The sequence below is a fragment of the Carettochelys insculpta genome, chromosome 21, assembly GCF_033958435.1.
Source record: "Carettochelys insculpta isolate YL-2023 chromosome 21, ASM3395843v1, whole genome shotgun sequence".
In the NCBI taxonomy this organism is placed as follows: domain Eukaryota; kingdom Metazoa; phylum Chordata; order Testudines; family Carettochelyidae; genus Carettochelys; species Carettochelys insculpta.
In genome coordinates this window covers 25,740,037-25,758,594 of record NC_134157.1, presented here as the reverse complement: position 1 = coordinate 25,758,594, position 18,558 = coordinate 25,740,037, and the positions used below count along the sequence as shown (strand labels likewise).

The window sequence follows — 18,558 nt, the reverse complement described above, 5'->3', positions numbered from 1 at the left end:
TACAATTTTTAAAATCCTATGACCATGCAAATGATCAAAATGAACCATGAATTTGGCAGTGCCCTTGTAATAGTAGAAATGCTAGCGCAGACAGCCATCCAGCGTCGTCAGCATTTAGTAAGTGTAGTGTACACTTCTGATTAGAGCAAATTCTAGTTCAACACATGAGTAAAGCAGTCCAGTGGCACACAACGCCCTGTTTCACTATGATCACCAGAAGAGAGGAACTGGTGGCATCAGATAATTTGGGTGACATGAAAGATAGTGTAAATAAGTTCAGAGGGAGTCACTGTAGTTATACCATAGTGAGACCTCATGGTTTCCCTCTCTTGGGTTAGCACCAGTAGGCAGAGTACCTGGAATGTTACAGGCACAAGATCACGTGTTCTGTTGTTACTACTACTGAAAGGAGAAAGAGAGAGCTTCCTCTTGGTGCTGCAGATTCCTGAAACTGTTGTCCTGTCATCCAGGCAAGGGGCACTGTCTTTTCAGAGTTACTTCCTTGGTCTAGTACCCCCCGCTCCCTTCTGGGAGAAGTCACACCTTTTAAGGGCTGTTTGTGGATGAGCCACACATATGGAGCCCCAGTCAACACAGTAATTAGGTCCCATGAAGCCAGCACTGCATCCCAGAAAGCAGGTTTAATAGTTTGATGTAAATTATCACATGCCTGCATGTTCTTCGGCTAGTTCATCAATAAGGATTACATTTATCATACAAACAAACAGACAACTCATAAGGAGCAGGGCTGTGATCTAGAGTGAGTCTTCATAAATGGGGAACTCGGAAGAAAAGCATTCTGAAGCTACTCTGTATTTCACTGCTCAACCTCCCTGTAACAAGTGAAACCCAAAGTCACTAGCCAAGGGGTAGGTTCTACTACCTAAACTTATCTAACTCACTTTGGCTCACTTGCCAACAGAGCGCCAACTGAAAGAACCATAGAGTCAAGAAAAACTGCAAGTTTGTATTGAATTAAGAATGGGAGATTGAAGCAAACTTCAATTTTAATACATGCTTCATCTTTCCCCTCCCCAATATAGTTTGTATGCATATATTTAAACAAATTTTGCCACTGTCTTCTGCAAATTCTACATATCTAGTCTCCTTATGATGTTAACTTGAGACTTATCTAAACTCCTTTTTCCTTCAAAGATGGTGCTGGAGGGAGGTTCTGAACACAGAACAAGCAACCCCTTACAAATGAAATGTGTTAGGCAGTGTACATCGCTGGCAGTGAATTTTTCCATTTTTAATGTACTGGTCTCTAAGAATCATCTTAAATGATCTGGCTATACGAGCAACTGGCAGCAAGGGAGAGACCACCTAAAACTGCCATTAATGTGTGAGCTGCTGCTTCTTTTGTAAGCAGTACTTTTCATTGCATGGCCTAATAAGTAACTCAAATAAGATTCCATTACATGCAAGTAGTCACCACCTTGTGTGTGGGATGGAAGAGATTAGAGCAACACTTTCACCTATAAAGTGGCAACCATGTAATTTTTTTTTTTATCCTAACACAGACAAGCCTGTTTTTAAACACTCTGGAACATAATTAACCATTTCTCCATTACCATAAAATGACTGAGTCCTTTTTAAGAGCCCAGGCCAAAGCAGTCACGAACCCTGCCAAACCCCGGCCTCTGCCCCCTGCCAACCTAGCCCCTGGCTCCCACTCCCCAATCCACCCCCAGCCTCTGGCTTAAACCCCCCACTCAGCCACAGCCAAACCATTCTTCCCAGCTCACCCTACCTCACATGAAGCCAAGCTCCGGTCCCACTGCCGAGTGGTGCCCCTGCTGCTCCATTATCATCATCGCTGCTGCGTGGCTCCCTCTTACCCACACCTTGCCACACTAAGTAGTGGAAATCAATTTAATTGGTTTAACAGTTGGCTGTTTCATTGGTTGGCAGGACAGGGCAGGGAGGGAGCAGAGGAGTAGTCAGCTGGAAGACAGCAGAGTAACAAGCTGCGAATGGCTCTTGAAGAGCCAGATGCCAATCACGCGGACCCATCCCGCCAGTTTTTAAAACTGGCAACATTGGGCATCTTAACTGTGTCCCCTCAGGTGTGGCATCTGAGGCGAATGCCTCACTTGTCTCACCCTTGTTATGGTCCTGGAAAAAGTGAACTGACAGGACGAACACCTAACAGAGAGGTTTTTTCCCCCTAGCTCTGTTATATATTCATCCTGCCAGTTCACTTTCAGCACTGTTTTTGGATCTGAAGAAGTGGGTCTGCCCCACAAAAGCTCACCACCTAATACATTTTTTTTTAGTCTTTAAAGTGTTGTATGACTGCTCTTTTTGTTTTATAATATGTGGAGTTAAGTTACAAGGCAAATTACACACAAAAGAGAATGGACACCAGGTGTTTAAAGGCTGGGGCCTATCCCATTCCCCTCTTTACAATAGTATCTTGTTTTTGTGGAACTTGGCTAATTGTAAATGTACCATGAAGTGATGGTTACTTCCAGTTTTTTTGGAGAGTTCACATGGTTGTGATTGAAGCACATGATTAGCTAATTATTACAACCAATCAGATGAAACAAATTGTGGATGAATTGTCAGTTTAGTCATGGCGTCATATGACAGTGTGGAAGACAGAACTGGCCTTAAGCGTATCCTACCTCTTCCCCATCATTTAGATAACATTCAGCTAGAATGGGATGGGGGAAAAAAACCACTATAAAATGGTGTGCTGTGCTGAGTGTTAGACCACTAAAACCATAGTACTAATTGCTTAGCTTTATGTAACCTATCCAATAGTTGTTCTGAATTCAGTTAAACAGTTAACTATAAATGCATCACATACTAGCCTAGTCACATCAACTGCTGCTTGTCTTGAGTATGTATGCTAACTGGACAAATAGAAAGGGTATTAGTGTGATACCTCAGTCAGCTAGTGCTTTACAGCACAACTAAACCATCAGAACTAACCCAAACTAAAGGAATACCGTGCTTTTTGATAGAGGCTTATGTATAATTATTCAATAAGCACATTTGTGTTATGGATGACCTGAAACCCTTCACCTTAGGCACTGCTCAAGCATCACCAAAACACAAGGAATTTGCTAATTAGTGTGCCACCATCTTCTATCCTTCTCTTGCCCCCTGCCACCAGCAAAGACAAAACAAACCCGCACATCATCGAGGTCTACAAGGGTTTGTTTAATTAGTGGTGCAGCACTTTGAATTGAGGATGATGACATTCTCAACAGAAAAACGTAAGGGGACCTAGTGAAGATCAGTATTAACAGAATAATGCTTATCTGTGCTGTGAATCATTACTTGGATAATGCTTATTTTAATTCAATAGATGTAAAACACTGATTTAAAATAAAACAAAAAAGCAGTCATAGGACTTTAAAGACTAACAAAATAATTTATTCTTTAAAGTGCTACCTGACTGCTTTTTTGTTTTGATAGAATACAGACTAACATGGCTATCTCTCTGTTACTATGATTTAAAATAATATTGAGAAGATCTCACCAAAAAGTTAATGAGTATCAGCTAGTTAATTCGGTCATTTACAGGGGGACCTCAAAAGTGTAATGCAAGAGTCAAATTAAAAACCAGTGAATGAAAACCTAAATGTTACATGGAAACCCTCTGAGTAAAACCCCGTCTCTGATGTCCTAATCCTGCAGGCTGCTCTGTGAAAAAAGATTCCTGCATCTTCATAGAAGAACCAACATGTTGGTGGGGTGGGCTAGTGTGTGGGGAGGTTGTGTGGGAGCAGCAGGGATCTCTCTGTGGGACACTGAGGGGGCACTTACCCCATTCTGAGGGAGGCAGGGTTGAGAGCTCCATCTCCACTTGGCCACTGCTTTCCTGCTGCAGCTGCCCCAGTTGTCATTCTGCAGTATGGCTGTTCCCTGCATTTGATGCCCACAGTGATGACTCTGAAGTATGTTGTCCCTCCTGTTGGTGCCTCTCCCTTTCCATATTCTGGGAATTCCTGAGATTTTAGTTTTAAGAGGAGTTCTCGAACAAATGCAGCAGTGAAGACAGATGCATTCTAAAAATATAGAGTAGATGAGGCTTTGTAGTCAATTGTAAAAAAAAAAGACCAGCCTCTTTCTGAGGCCTGCTGATAGGTGGTGGCGGTGGAGAGGGCAACTGTCCTGGGCTCCCAGGTGCCATCCTGGGCCTGTTAAATAGTCATGGGAGCCTTATGTAACACCCGCCACATGGCTCTGAGGGCTGATTGGAAGCATGGGGGCATAGCACTGTGCTGTATAGACAGTGCTGAGGGCTGGCTGTCCCCAGCCATGCCCCCTCCAGCCCAGGCCCTGCCCTTTCCGGGATCAAGGAGTGGGGCCCTCCCCCACCTTACCCAGGAGCCCAGCAATTCTGTCAGCCCTTTTGCCTTTCCCCAAAATTGTACGATACAAAGTCACCCCCAGCCATCTTCCTAAGTGTTAAAAAAAGCAGGAGATGCAGAGTAAGTTTGTCATATTTTGGTGCTCAAGTTTTGGTTTGAGAATGAGAGAATCCTGTGGAAACAATACAGTTAAACAAATAACACTCAAAGCAGTATTTTACTTCCTGGGTGGGGATTGGGAAAGGCAAGGACATCAATTAATGATTTCCTGCCAGCCTTATAAAGAGGCAAAACAGACCATAGGGAAACTCCCATCATCTGTAGTATATTGTTTTGATTAGCACCAACACAAGAGTAGCAGGAAATAACAGCACATGCAAAGGCATCAGCACAAGAACTGGGAGTCAAAATACAAGCAGTAATGGTTTTGTAATTCACAGCAACAAATCTCCTGCTTCTCTATGTACTAGAAGTGTAACTCTTTGAGGATACAGTGGAATTAACAGAAAACAATATGTGCAAATGACTATAGTTCTGCTGTCAGTGTGATAATTCTGTGGGACTGCAGCCCAAAGAGTACATGTGTGAGTTATTAGCATATATACTTTTTCATAGAAGTTGTAAGTAGTGACTTTTCAAGGACCTTCTATCATACTGCCACCAGGATTTATCATTTCTTATCTTGTGGGGTTTTTATCCTTCTGTCATTGAAGAGTCTTCTCTTGGGAGTCCTCTAGCAACTTCAGGACAACCTTCAAAGCCAAACTGTTTTCCCTCAATTCTTTGTAAAGTCAAAAAAGAAGCTTTTACAAATCCAACAGCAGCTGTCCTTAGTGTCTGGTTTATTAACTGAATGTTCAAAATTAAACATACAACTCTTCCCTCCTACCTTATACTAGGAAAAACCTCCAAGCTCTGTGTCCCAGAGTTTTTCTTGCTTTAGCATGTTACCCCTAGCTCTTCTGCTACTCCTAGCCCTGACTAGCTGGAACAATTCCCTGGGTCTCAAGGTCTTCCCTGCTGGAACCGTCCTGCCACAATTTTACTGCACACTCATGAACTTCTCTTTTCTTTCTGCAGCCTTCTGCTTCTCTTCTACAGAGAAACAGCGGACTTCTGTCAGGCGTTTCTCTTCAATAATCAGCATTCTTCTAGCAGCCCTTATAGGGCAAGACACAACTTTACACATCTGTTAGTAATTTTAAAATAACATCAACTAACCTTAAGTCTGAAATGTTTCATATGGATGTGTCTGATTACCACTTTCTGAAATGCAGAATGTGGCTTGCAAGTCTGTAAAAATGGTACCTTACTGTCCCATTATCTTCATTTTTCACATCTAAATTTCTCATATGTGCTTCAAATTGAGTTTTGTCCTCTGCTCCAGCAGCCTGTGTATTTTCTTAGATTTAAATACAAAGCTCATCAGCAATCATTAGGGTTATAAAAATATAGCCTTTGATGATGATATATGAAGCAGCAGAACAGAGTATACCACTCACCTCCACAATGGTATGGACATCACAGATGGAACTAAAATCTTGATTCTGCCAGTAACCAAAGCAGATATAAGTCATTAGACTGAAAAGCAGAGGAGCAGAGAATGTGGTGCCTGATCACCAAAAGACTATAACTCTCTATCCTTCCACTGTCCCCTTCTGTATGTCCTAGGGAGCTGTCTCTTCCGTTGCTCTGCAATTCTCTCAGATTTCCTTGCCCAGGTAAGAGACTACTAAGTAATCTACCCCTACCACCTGATCTCTTTATATTCAGGCTCCAGAGACAAAGACAAATACATTATATTCACTTGTGACAAATACTTTCACCTCAGTAGTTTGTATATTTACAAATTACTTATTAAGTGACTAGAACAACTTACTTTTCACTCATTATTTGCTTTTTGTATGTCACTTAGTTTCTTAATAGATTCAAATGCAAAAGCAAGAGATTACGAGGGGACATTAAGAACAATGGGATTGAACAGCTTGGAAAAGAAATGACTAAGGGGAGATATGATAGAGATCTGTAAAATCATGTCTGGTTTGGAAAAAAAATGAATAAAGAAGAGTAACACAAGAACTAGGGGGTCACCAAATTAAATTAATAGTAGCAGGTTTACAGGTGAACCAACAGAAACACTGGTCCCCTAGGCAAGGTGAGGGAGGAGGAAACAGCTTCACACTTGTGGAAGGAGTGGGGCCTCATGAAGAAGGGGTGGAGGCAGCCAGCTCTCAGATCCTCCTGGTATGGGCTGCGATTCTCCCCCCACGCAGACCTCAGAGCCACCAGAGTGTGCCGCATGGTGGTCGGGTAGTTGGCTGGAGCCGCTGGTCCTTTTGAATTACTGGGCCTCATGGCAATTGCCCTCGTTGTGTCTCCCACCATTTCCCCCTTGCCAGAAGATGTTGTGAAGTCCAAGACTGTAACAGGGTTAAAAAAATAGCTAGATCAATTCATGGAGGATATGTCCATGAGCAACTGTTAGCCAGCGTGGGCAGGGCCAACATCCCTAGCCTCTGTTTGCCAGAAGCTGGGAATGGGTGAAAGTGGCTGGATCACTTGATGACTGCCTGTTCTAGTAATGCTACTTCCAATAGTGAAAGAACGCTTCTTAGCAGAGCACACATGTAGGCAGGGTGCGTCCTCCAATTTTTTTGTATCCACATTTTCTAGTCCACAGCCATCTGTGGGCTGGAATTAGACTATTCTTTACACTGTTGTGGGTGAGTTTGGAGCTGCTTCAGAATGTGACAAACTCACACAATAAGCAGATTGTGCCTTAAGAAACATTGCATCAAATCTCTCGGTTCAGATACCTAGCATAAAAAATTATGCAATATATCGGCATTGTGACCCACCTAGCACACTCCTGCTGTGTAAAATAAAACAGAAAAAATGTTTAGTTTCCTATAAACTCCAAAAGTAAAAGCACCGGGCTTTGTCTATACTACAGTATGCTGTTGATCTAAGTTACACAGCTTCAGCTACTTACTTAGGTCTGTTTACTGTGGTATCTCCAAAATGGTAAGTGGACAGCTGATGCTTTTCCATCGACTCTGCTTACTCTTCTCACATTGGTGGAGAACCAGAGTCAACAGGAGAGTGCCTGGAGGTTGATTTATCACATCTGTACTAGGTCTTGCTGGATTGAGTGCTGTCTGTAAATCCAACCGGTAGAGAAGACATACCCTTAGGCATCAGTACTCAGCTTTGCCAGGGCATTTATCTAGGACAGTAATACGTTTTAGCAGATCTCTGTAATGAAAAAAAGATTCCTCTTGGCAAGATGAACCCCTGCCCCCCCCCTCCACTTTTATCCCCTTTTTCAACTCAACGCAAAGTCTTGTGAGACGAAAATGGAGACTGGGAATGTGCTTCTCAATGGTTAAAAGGCAGCCTAGAGTTAGCATTAAAAAGGTTTCCCATCTTTTCCAATGTTGTAATCTGGTCCATTCTATCATCTCTTCTCTAGTGGAGGAAAAGGTTCTGACCAGTTTACTTCTCCCACCAAAATCAACTGCTAGACCAATGACAAGAATGGTTTTTGATCATTAGATATACTCATCAACCTCTGCAACCAGGATTAATAGATTTCTTAGAAGTAAAATTCTTAGATGCAAACATTTTCTGAGATTTAAGAAATAACAGGAAAGGTCTTATTTCCAACTACAGGAGGAGAAAGGCAAACGAGTGACACCCATTTAATGAAAGTGAGGAATGGCTTTTCATTTAGCATCTGGGAAAAGCAATTTGTATGCAACTTAGCTGTGGTACTTAGGGTTTCCATTACATTCCTTTCTATTATTTCTGCAGGCAAATTCTCAATTAAACCTTCCCTACGTTTCTTCCTGGGGAACATACTGACATTGAAGAGCGTGAGGAGGATGTTTGCAATTGAAGAAAATCTTTGTAGTTAATAGAAATCTTTTTACATTTGAGGTAGAGAGGAACGGAAATGTTACACACTGTGGTAAAACTGTTGAGACAACAACCACCTCCTCCATGCTGATCCTTGTTAAGAGGTATCTTCTCTGGGCACCAGATTATGTAAGGCTTTCAGCTTCAGCAGCTGTTTCAGGGCCCTGAACCTACATTGCTGAAGTCAGTGGGTGTCTTCATAGAATTTGAAGTCAGCAGGGATCATTATAAACATAATTTCTGACCTACTGATAACACAAGCCAGAGAATTTCACCAGCCGCATCTTGCAGTGGAAGAAATCATTTTTTCTAGAGAGTTCTGTGAGCCCAGGCTCAGACCCCAGATATTTTAATCTCATTTATGGAGCATGAAGGAAACATGCTTTTGACATTAAAAGCCAGTGTGTGTATTTTGTGTTGATTAAATGTTTTTATTTCTTTTCAGGGTCATGTTTGGAAGTCATGGGGTTGTCCCCTGGGCATAGACAGATCTTAAAAAGATACTAAGGAATTTTATCTGAAGCCCCGATTGCATGAAGAAAGAGAGAATAATTTCATGTAGATTGGAAATTTGGAAGGATTTTCCTTTTTTCTTTGTCACATTTTGCTCCTGTCACATCTGCTTTAAAATTACTGTATTTTATGCAACTATGAAGTGTAGTGTGCAACTATGTTATCGTTTAATCACAATGCACAGTTTGGTGCGCTTGAGCTGAGAAGGTTTAAGTTCATCATGTACCTCAAAGCTACTCTTTACAATACACTGTAATTTTAACAATCTGATAGCGTTACTAACAAACAAATTCATTTGTTTGTTAAAATAAACAAATGTTTACACGAAGATATTTAAATAGTGAAACAAGCATCATCAATGTAACAAGCTGAAATACACCAACTTGATACAAGACTGAGGTAACAAAATATTCTGCCAAAAACCTAGACTCCTACACAAGGGTTAAAAGTTCAGTGGTTATTATGGTGAGACAATTCACAAAAGTTATAGAAAGTTGGTACACAAATGGCATGCAGTGGGCTGCTTAAAAATACGGCCAAGATATAGTGCAACAGTGTTCACAAGAAACAAACAAGTACAGTAATTGGATTACATTGTAATGCAACATATGGATTGTAAATTGGAAACATCCGTCTATGTCTCAACTGAGTGCTAATTGGACAAACATGAATTTTGGCACTAAATTACTCTAAAATTACACACTAATAAATTAAATAGTAAATATTGCCTGAATACGGTATCTTCACAACTCTGAAATTAGTCATGATGAACAATAAGCTAAAAAGGTCCATTTTTACAAAGCAGCTAAAGTTTTGCTATGTAACTACCACCACTTAGACAGTTTATGATATCCTTGTTCTTTTGGGCCTCTGAGGCTAGAACAAGAGGCAATGCACTTAAACTGCAGCAAGGGAAGTTTAGGTTGGACATTAGGAAAAAGTTCCTAACTGTCAGGGCAGTCAAACAGTGGAATAAATTGCCAAGGGAGGTTGTGGAATCTCCATCGCTGGAGATATTTAAGAACAGGTTAGATAGATGTCTATCAGAGATGGTTTAGACAGTACTTGGTCCTGCCATTGGGTCAGGAGGCTGGACTCGATGGCCTCTCGAGGTCCCTTCCAGTCCTAGTATTCTATGATTCTATGAATATGCAATGTCTATTATTTAAACAGTAGCAGTGCTAGATACTGCGTCCCAAAAATCACTAATTATTAGAATTCATACTTTTTATATTTAACACTAATAAGTTTATTTTTAAAATGGATTTAGCTAATAATAGTCCTCAACTGTTATACCATTCTCATTCATTTTATCTTCTCAAATGCTATACAGCACTATCATAATTATTGTGGTATACCGCAAGAATTTTAAGACACACTGCACAAGGTAAAACTACACAATTGCCATGTTCATCTCCATTTTACTTAACATTATCTCCTCTCCAACAGGTGATCAGTTCAGGCATTCATTTTACCTAAAAACTTCCAAAATACATATCACGGAAGGTCTTGAGTGGCATGCTCAAGGTGACCATCTGCCCCATTTTGGGTGGGACAGCCCTGTATGTCAGGCACCAGGAAGGTGCCCCCACTTATTTCAACAAAAGGGCTAATTGCCACGTATTCAAGTCCCCTGCTGGCTGCCTTTTCCCCTGCAGCTGCTGGGGAAATGAATGCTGGAAATGAATGCACATGCTCTCCAGCCACACCAAGAGGGAACCAGCAGAGGGCCCTGCATAGTTAGGGGTATGTTGGGGTTAAGGGGCTGCCGCCTCCTTCCCAACTCCCTACTGCTCAGGTCAGTTGGGAGTGCACCAGCATGGCTGCCACCCCGATCTTGGCTCCCTGCAGGTCAGGGTAGCTGGGAGGCACACCAGTACAGCTGCTGCCCACTTCCCAGCTCCAAGCAGCTCAGGGGAGCTGGGAAGAGCAGTGGTGTGGCTGCTGCCTCTTTCCCAGCTCCCTGCGGCTTGAAGAAGCCAGAAGCTGCATCAGCATGGCTGCCACCCAGATGTTGGCTCCCTGCAGGACAGGATAGCTGGAAGCCACATCAGCACAGCTGCTGCCCAGTTCCCAGGTCCCCTCAGCTTGGGGAAGCTGGGAGTTACACTTGCATGGCTGCCACCCAGATCCTGGTTCCAGGAGCACCAGTGCAGATGCTCCACAGTTCTCTCTCAGCTCCCCACAGCTGGGGAGCTGCATTGGCATGGCTGCCACCCAGTTCCTGGCACCCTGAGACATGGGGCAGCCGGGGAGGTTTCCATCAAGGGTGGCGCACTCTAATAGCAAAGAATAAGATAGATGTAGCTGTTATGGTCGCACCTGGGCATGACTGGTATATAAAAGCACTTCCTATGTAAATATGTTTAAGGGCTTTTGCAGAACCATTACAATTAGCTACGTTAAAAATTCTGCTTTGTGAATGTGCATTTTAAACTTCAATGCTTGAGGCCACAATTAATCTCCACCTATACCATACTCATCCTCCCAAACACACATTTGGTTGGAGTGTTATATATTGGCAAGGCATATATTAGCCCCTTCTCAATTTTTTTATGGTACATCACAAGGAGGCCCTTTATATACCTTTGCCTGCCAATTCCCATGATGACAAAATGCATATAGAGAAAATTTGCTTTCTTGATATATAACCTTCCAAATTTACTGTACTCTGTGGGCCACTCTACATTCTTAACAGTAGTCCTGGAAGTTCCAGAAACCTTCATGATCAATTAGGCCAAGTGGGAATTCAAGATGTTTGAACAGCTCTTATGTATGTGAAGGTAGTGTTGTCGTTAAAATTGCATGTGGACTTCCATTCTGTTTCTTGGTTATGTACAGAAATGCAAGAACATATTAGATACAGGCAATGCTCCTGAACTCCTGATTAACAGCACCTATTAGGTCAGAATGTGTCTGACCTAATCCTTCAAATGCTAAGAGTAACGGCTGATGATCTAACTTGGCATCTCTTTATGAGACTTCTGCATAAAGAGATGGCAAGTTAGATCATCAGCTGTTACTCTTAGCATTTGAAGGATTAGGTCAGACACATAACATTATAGTAATGCTATTTCACCCCCCTGGATGCTGCAGATTGATTAGATATGCATATAAAATGTATACCAGTTTGGCCATACACACTTCACTTACATTAAACCCACCATTTGAATGGCAGTCCAGAGAATACCTGCATCATCAGAAATAGTTAAATGTATAGCTCACCTTTCACCACAACCATCCTTGCATCTCTCTGTCTGGGAGACTAATTCATATGAGTTCATTTTCAAATAGCTTGGCAACAGTGACATGCTGATGATAGAATTTCATCAGTGTCTTTAAAATTCCTCTCTGTCAGGTCTAACTATTGAAAATTCCATTCTTGAACATACAGATGCTGCTATTACCAGGTCAGTACAACAATTAATGTTTGGATTAGCATAAAGCAAATTTTTTGCCATTCCTCTGTTTTACTGAAAATCTCTTGAACCCTTAAAGAAGTCTGATGCCAAATCAGTGTGAATTTTGATACTTGTCTTCTCTCTCCATACAGAAGTCAGCAGGGATACACCAAGTTTCATTCTCAAATCAAGATGATATGAAATCAATAGCATATCCCTATGACTGTACACTTGTTTTAACATAGGACCCTGTTTAGCAAAACATTTCTCTGGTCATTTAAGATCTGCAATTCTGTGACTGAATCACAGGATTCTCCCACCTAGCCCTACATTTTACCCCATTCTTAGCAAACTGCAGAATGAGGATTTTAGGGGCACAAGTCATGGCATTAGAAAAAGCAGCTGAAAGTGAGATGGGAACTTCATGAAATGATTCATCTTTGATGGATGAAGCCTGAACAATGACCAGCAGTGGGATGAGACTAAAATATGAATACTGAAATCAAGTATCACAGAGGTAGCCGAGTTAGTCTGTATCTTCAAAAACAAGAAGTCCTGTGGCACCTTATAGACTAACAGATATTTTGGAGCACAAACTTTCATGGGCAAAGACCTGCTTCATCAGATGCATGAGTAAGGGGGTTTCAGAGGAGGATTTAAAGAGGGAGTCTCACTCAAGGGGAGGGCCAGAGAGATAAGGTTTATTCAGACAGGGTGGATGTGGCCCATTGTTGGCAGTTAATGGCTACGTCTACACGTGAATGCTACATCGAAATAGGCTATTTCGATGAATAACGTCTACACGTCCTCCAGGGCTGGCAACGTCGACGTTCAACATCGACGTTGCGCAGCACCACATCGAAATAGGTGCTGCAAGGGAACGTCTACACGCCAAAGTAGCACACATCGAAATAAGGGTGCCAGGCACAGCTGCAGACAGGGTCACAGGGCGGACTCAACAGCAAGCCGCTCCCTTAAAGGGCCCCTCCCAGACACAGTTGCACTAAACAACACAAGATACACAGAGCCGACAACTGGTTGCAGACCCTGTGCATGCAGCATGGATCCCCAGCTGCAGCAGCAGCAGCCAGAAGCCCTGGGCTAAGGGCTGCTGCACACGGTGACCATAGAGCCCCGCAGGGGCTGGACAGAGAGCGTCTCTCAACCCCTCAGCTGATGGCCACCATGGCGGACCCCGCAATTTCGATGTTGCTGGACGCGCAATGACTACACAGTCCCGTCTTCGACGTTGAACGTCGAAGTAGGGCGCTATTCCTATCCCCTCATGGGGTTAGCGGCTTCGACGTCTTGCCGCTTAACGTCGATGTTAACATCGAAATAGCGCCCAACACATGTAGCCGTGATGGGCGCTATTTCGAAGTTAGTGCCGCTACTTCGAAGTAGCGTGCACGTGTAGACATGGCTAATGTGGAGTTGTGAACATCAAGAGAGGAGAAATCAAGTCAGTGCAGTCAGGGGGAATGTGGCCCGTTATCAGTAGCTAATGTGGAGGTGTGACATCAAGAGTGGAGAAACTGCTTTTGTAATGGGCCAACCACTCCCAGTCTCTGTTCAATCCTTGGCTGATGGAGTAAAATTTACAAATGAATCAGCTCTGAAACTTCTCTTTGCAGTTTATTTTTGAACATTTTTTGTTGTAGGACTGCTACTTTTAAATCTGTTACTGAGTGTCCAGGGAGACTGAAGTGTTCTCCTACAGGTTTTTGTATGTTACCGTTCCTGATGTCTGATTTATGTCCATTTATCCTTTTACGTAGACTGTCCAGTGTGGCCAATGTAAATTGCAGTGGGGCACTGCTGGCACATGATGGCATACATTATATTAGTAGATGTGCAGGTGAAAAAGCCCCTGATGGTGTGGTTGATGTTAGGTCCTGTGATGATATCGCTGGTGTAGATATCAAAACAAAAAGCAGTCAAGCAGCATGTGAGCAGAGTTGGCAGCAAGGTTTGCTGCAGGGACTGGTTCCAGGTTTAGAGTTACTGTGTTGTGGTCTAGAGTTGCTGGAGAGAATTTGTTTAAGGTTGGCAGGCTGTGTGTAGGTGAGGGCAGGCCTGCCACCCAAGGTCTGTGAGATTGAAGAATCATTGTCCAGGATGGATTGCAGACTGCTGATGATGTGCTGGAGAGGCTTGAGCTGGGGGCTGTATGTTATGGCCAGTGGTGTTCTCTTGTTTTTCTTGTTGGGCCTGTCTTGAAGCAGGTGGCTTCTGGGTACACATCTGGCTCTGTAGATCTGTTGCTTCATGGGAGAGAGAGTTCAGTGGTTTGAGCATTGGCCTGCTAAACCCGGGGATGTGAGCTCAGTCCTTAAGGAGGCCACTCAGGGATTGGGGCAAATAGGTGTCAGGGATGGTGCTTGGTCCTGCCAAGACAGCAGTGGACTGGATGACCTCCCGAGGCCCCTTCCAGCTCTAGGAGATGCGTATCTCCATTATATTTTTTTTTCACTTCCTTGGGTGGGTACAGTAGTTTCAGGAAAGCTTAGTAAAGGTCTTGTAGATGTTTGTCTCTGTCTGAGGGATTGGAGCAAATGCGGTTGTACCTTAGTGCCTGGCTAGACACAGTGGATCATGTAGTGTGCCCTGGAGGGAAGCTGGAGGCATGCAGATAAGCATAGTGGTCTGTGGGTTTCCGGTACAGGGTGTATTTATGTGACCAACACTTACTTGCACAGTAGTGTCCAGGAAGTGGATCTCATGTGTGGACTAGTCCAGGCTGAGGTTGGTGGTGGGCTGGAAACTGTTGAAATCACAGTGGAACTCTTCAAGAGCCTCTTTCCCATGGGTCCAGATGATGAAGATGTCATCAATGTAGTGCAAATAGGGGAGTTGCGCTAGGGGACAAGAGCTGAGGAAGCGTTGTTCCAATCAAGATGAGATAAGCAGAAAGCTCTGACCAACAGGTAGCGCTAAGGCACACCTGGGAGAAGAGAAGCAGGAGGTTTCTCCTGGCAGAGAAGACTCTCTTATATTTGTTTTTTCCCTCTTTCCAGGATACTGGCTTGATGGCTACTGGTAGCTGGTTTACCATCAGTCAGTCCTACCTAGGACTCATCTCCATCATGAGTTCAGAGGATCAGAGGCCTCCATGACAGCAGTACAGGTGGTAAGATTCTGTCTACCAGCCAATGTGCATTCAGATACTGACTGGGATTGGGTCATCCACATAAGAGTAGAACAGTGAGTGGAAAGTTGCGTCATTCTGAAGTCAGGCATAGGTGGCTGGGAAGATCCAAATAACTGCATCCATGTTGGGCAAAAGTCAACATGGTTTCTGTAAAGGGAAGTCATGTCTTACTAATCTATCAGAATTCTTTGAAGGGGTTACCAAACATGCAGACAAGGGGGATCCAATAGATATAGTATCCTTAAATTTCCAGAAGGCTTTTGACAAAGTCCCTCACCAACGGTTCTTGTGTAAATTAGGTTGTCACGGGATAAAAGGGAAGACCCTTTCATGGATTGAGAACTGGTTAAAAAACAGGAAACAAAGGGTAGGAATAAATGTTAAATGTTCCGAATGGAGAAGGCTAACGAGTGGTGTTCCCCAAGGGTCAGTCCTAGGACCAATCCTATTCAACTTATTCATAAATGATCTAGAGAAAGGGGGAAGTAGCGAGGTGGTAAAGTTTGCGGATAATACTAAACTGTTCAAAATAGTCAAGATGAAAGCAGACTGTGAAGAACTCCAAAAAGATCTCACCAAACTGAGTAATTGGGCAACAAAACAGCAAATGAAGTTTAATGTGGATAAGTGTAAGGTAATGCACACTGGAAAAAATAACCCCAAGTATACATTCGATATGATGGGCGCTAATTTAGCTACAACTAATCAGGAAAGAAATCTTGGGGTTATCGTGGATAGTTCTCTGAAAACATCCACACAGTGTGTAGCGGCAGTCAAAAAAGCAAATAGGATGTTAGGAATTATTAAAAAAGGGATACAAAATAAGACAAAGAATATTTTACTGCCCCTTTATAAAACTATGGTATGCCCATATCTTGAATACTGCATACAGATGTGCTCTCCTCACCTCAAAAAAGATAATTTGGTATAAGAAAAGTTTCAGAAAAGGACATCTAAAATGATTAGGGGTTTGGAACGTAGGAGGAGAGGTTAAACAGACTGTGACTCTTCAGTTTATAAAAAAGGGGACTGAGGGGAGATACGATAGAGGCATATAAAATCATGAGCAGTGTGGAGAGGGTGAATAAAGAAAAGTTCCTTACTTGTTCCCATAACATAAGAACTAGAGGACACCAAATGAAATTAATGGGTAGCAGGTTTAAAACTAATAAAAGAAAGTTCTTTTTCATACAGTGCACAGTGAACTTGTGGAACTCTGTGCCAGAGGAGGCTGTGAAGGCTAGGACTATAAAAGAGTACAAAGTACAGCTAGATAAATTCATGGAGGTTAGGTCCATAAAAGTCTATTAGCCAGGGGGCAGGAATGGTGTCCCTGGCCTCTGTTTGTCAGAGGCTGGAGATGGATGGCAGGAGACAAGTTGCTTGATCATTGTCTTCGGTCCACCCCCTCTGGGGCACCTGGCACAGGCCACTCTCAGCAGACGGGATGCTGGGCTAGATGGACCTTTGGTCTGACCCACTAATGGCCATTCTTATGTTCTCAGGAAACTAGGGGATTTGAGATGATAGCACCCATAGTGAAGAAGGAAAAAATAAGGCCAATGTATTCTTAGAAGTAAGAACATCCAAGAAAAAGATTGAACACAAAATGAATTTAAATAGCACTGGACCCTTCCTTCATCTGGGTGTTCTTTTAAATTATATGTAAAAGCAGCACTTTCAAATGAAAGAAATACTAAGTTGAACTATTTATCTTGTGCCAAAATACACATTTCCCAAATAGCTCAAATGTGAACTGCATAACTGTCCAGAGATTTTATACAAAATTTGAGGCAGCCACATTGCCAAGCAACTCAGTGCACTTAGGTTATAAAAATGTTCCACAATTTTCTATTCTAATTGATACTTTGCAGCAAGTTAACACTGTCTATAATTTTGTGCATTAGAAAGAATTGAAAACCCAACATGGGCTAAATGTTCTTCAGTCACATAAAGCAGCTTAACAATAAAAAAAACAGTTTAAAAAAGAATAGGCAGAAGATGTGATGCACAGTTCGTGGTCAAACATTAGTCCAGGGCAGTTTGTGACCACAAAGTTAGTCAAGGGTTTCAGGATCCTGCATCAGTCAGGACTCATCTTCAGTCTGTCTAAATAGTCTACTTATGTTCAGTGTATGAGACTACATCTGGTCCTAAGGACAACATTCACTTTCTGCCTTTAAAAGCTGTGTCAAAATCACTTTCAAGTTACATAGAAAAGTGCTGAAGTAATCTTGTCGGGGCAGCTGGCTCATGTTAAGGAGCGCCTTCTCCCCTTCTCCTAAGGGAATGATATTCCCATCTTGCAGTTTGGCACTTGAAGTCACACCACGTACTGATGCAAGTTATTCGAATGACATAAGGTTAGCAGGTACCTGGAAGAGAATGTAAATTAGGCATCAATATAAAGTTCCTGACCCAATTTGTGGCAAGGGAAAAATGAAGTATCAACTCATTGTATTACAGTTATCATTTACTTCCAACAGCCAACTTAGCAACTAGTCCCTTAAAAAGGCTCTGGATGAACCTGACTCGGCAAGCTTGTAACAGGAGATTATACCATAATTTGAGAGAGAAAAACATAGCACAGTAAGGGGCATTGAGAGATATGGGTAGAGTTGTGCAAATCAACCATTACCATATTTTTTGTGGGTATCTTAGAATATGAAATCTTGCCTTTCACACCCATTGCAAAACTTTGGTCAATATACAAAATGAGTTGCTATAAATATGCCTTGATGAGCTTTTTCTGTGTATCCTCAGGGTGCCCATACCAGCTTGAAAGTGGCACCCTTTATGGCTGGAATTGCCTGGAATGTAATGGAAAAACTGCTTGAAAAAGACATTTTCATGGCCTTACCTGAGGCCTGTTGCTTTTGCATGCATCATCCAAATGCTTATGCCAAAGTATTGCATGAAACCTTGACCCAGTCTGAAACTTGTAAACATTGCCTACAAAATTTAAAAATATCAGGATCCCATAGGTTTTGACAGACAGACAGACAGACAGACAGACAGACAGACAGACAGACACCTGGCTTTGCTACATTATAATCTTCTAGTGTAACAGCCAAGAGTATAATATAAAGAGGAAAATTAATTTGGGCTTTGAATACCCAAACTACTCCTACCACTCACAGCAGGCTCTGGCACGGAAGGTATGTTCTGGGGAATATATGTGCAACACCCCCTAAGTAGGGGGGTGGAAGATAACATGCATGTTCAATACACCTGAGTGGAACACACT

The 18,558-nt window shown here is 42.5% G+C and overlaps 2 protein-coding genes across 4 annotated transcripts in view; both read right to left on the bottom strand.

Annotated features, from left to right (window-relative positions):
- SLC2A8 (solute carrier family 2 member 8) overlaps positions 1–7,517 on the bottom strand; it is a 58,637-nt gene extending 51,120 nt beyond the window's left edge. The window contains exons 1-2 of the mRNA XM_075015099.1: positions 7,321–7,517; positions 3,781–4,022 (exon numbers count right to left, since the gene is read on the bottom strand). The gene's annotated coding sequence lies outside the window, so the exon portion shown is untranslated. The remainder of the gene's footprint in view (positions 1–3,780; positions 4,023–7,320) is intronic.
- A 4,269-nt stretch (positions 7,518–11,786) lies between these two features.
- Positions 11,787–18,558, bottom strand: part of RALGPS1 (Ral GEF with PH domain and SH3 binding motif 1) — a 445,865-nt gene continuing 439,093 nt past the window's right edge. For 2 of the 3 annotated variants that reach the window (XM_075015701.1, XM_075015700.1), the window contains 2 exons: positions 18,172–18,263; positions 11,787–17,686 (listed from right to left, as the gene is read on the bottom strand). In XM_075015701.1, coding sequence (XP_074871802.1) covers positions 17,657–17,686; positions 18,172–18,263 — 122 coding nt within the window. In that variant the 3' untranslated portion in view covers positions 11,787–17,656. The remainder of the gene's footprint in view (positions 17,687–18,171; positions 18,264–18,558) is intronic. The other variant, XM_075015702.1, reaches the window with a different exon arrangement.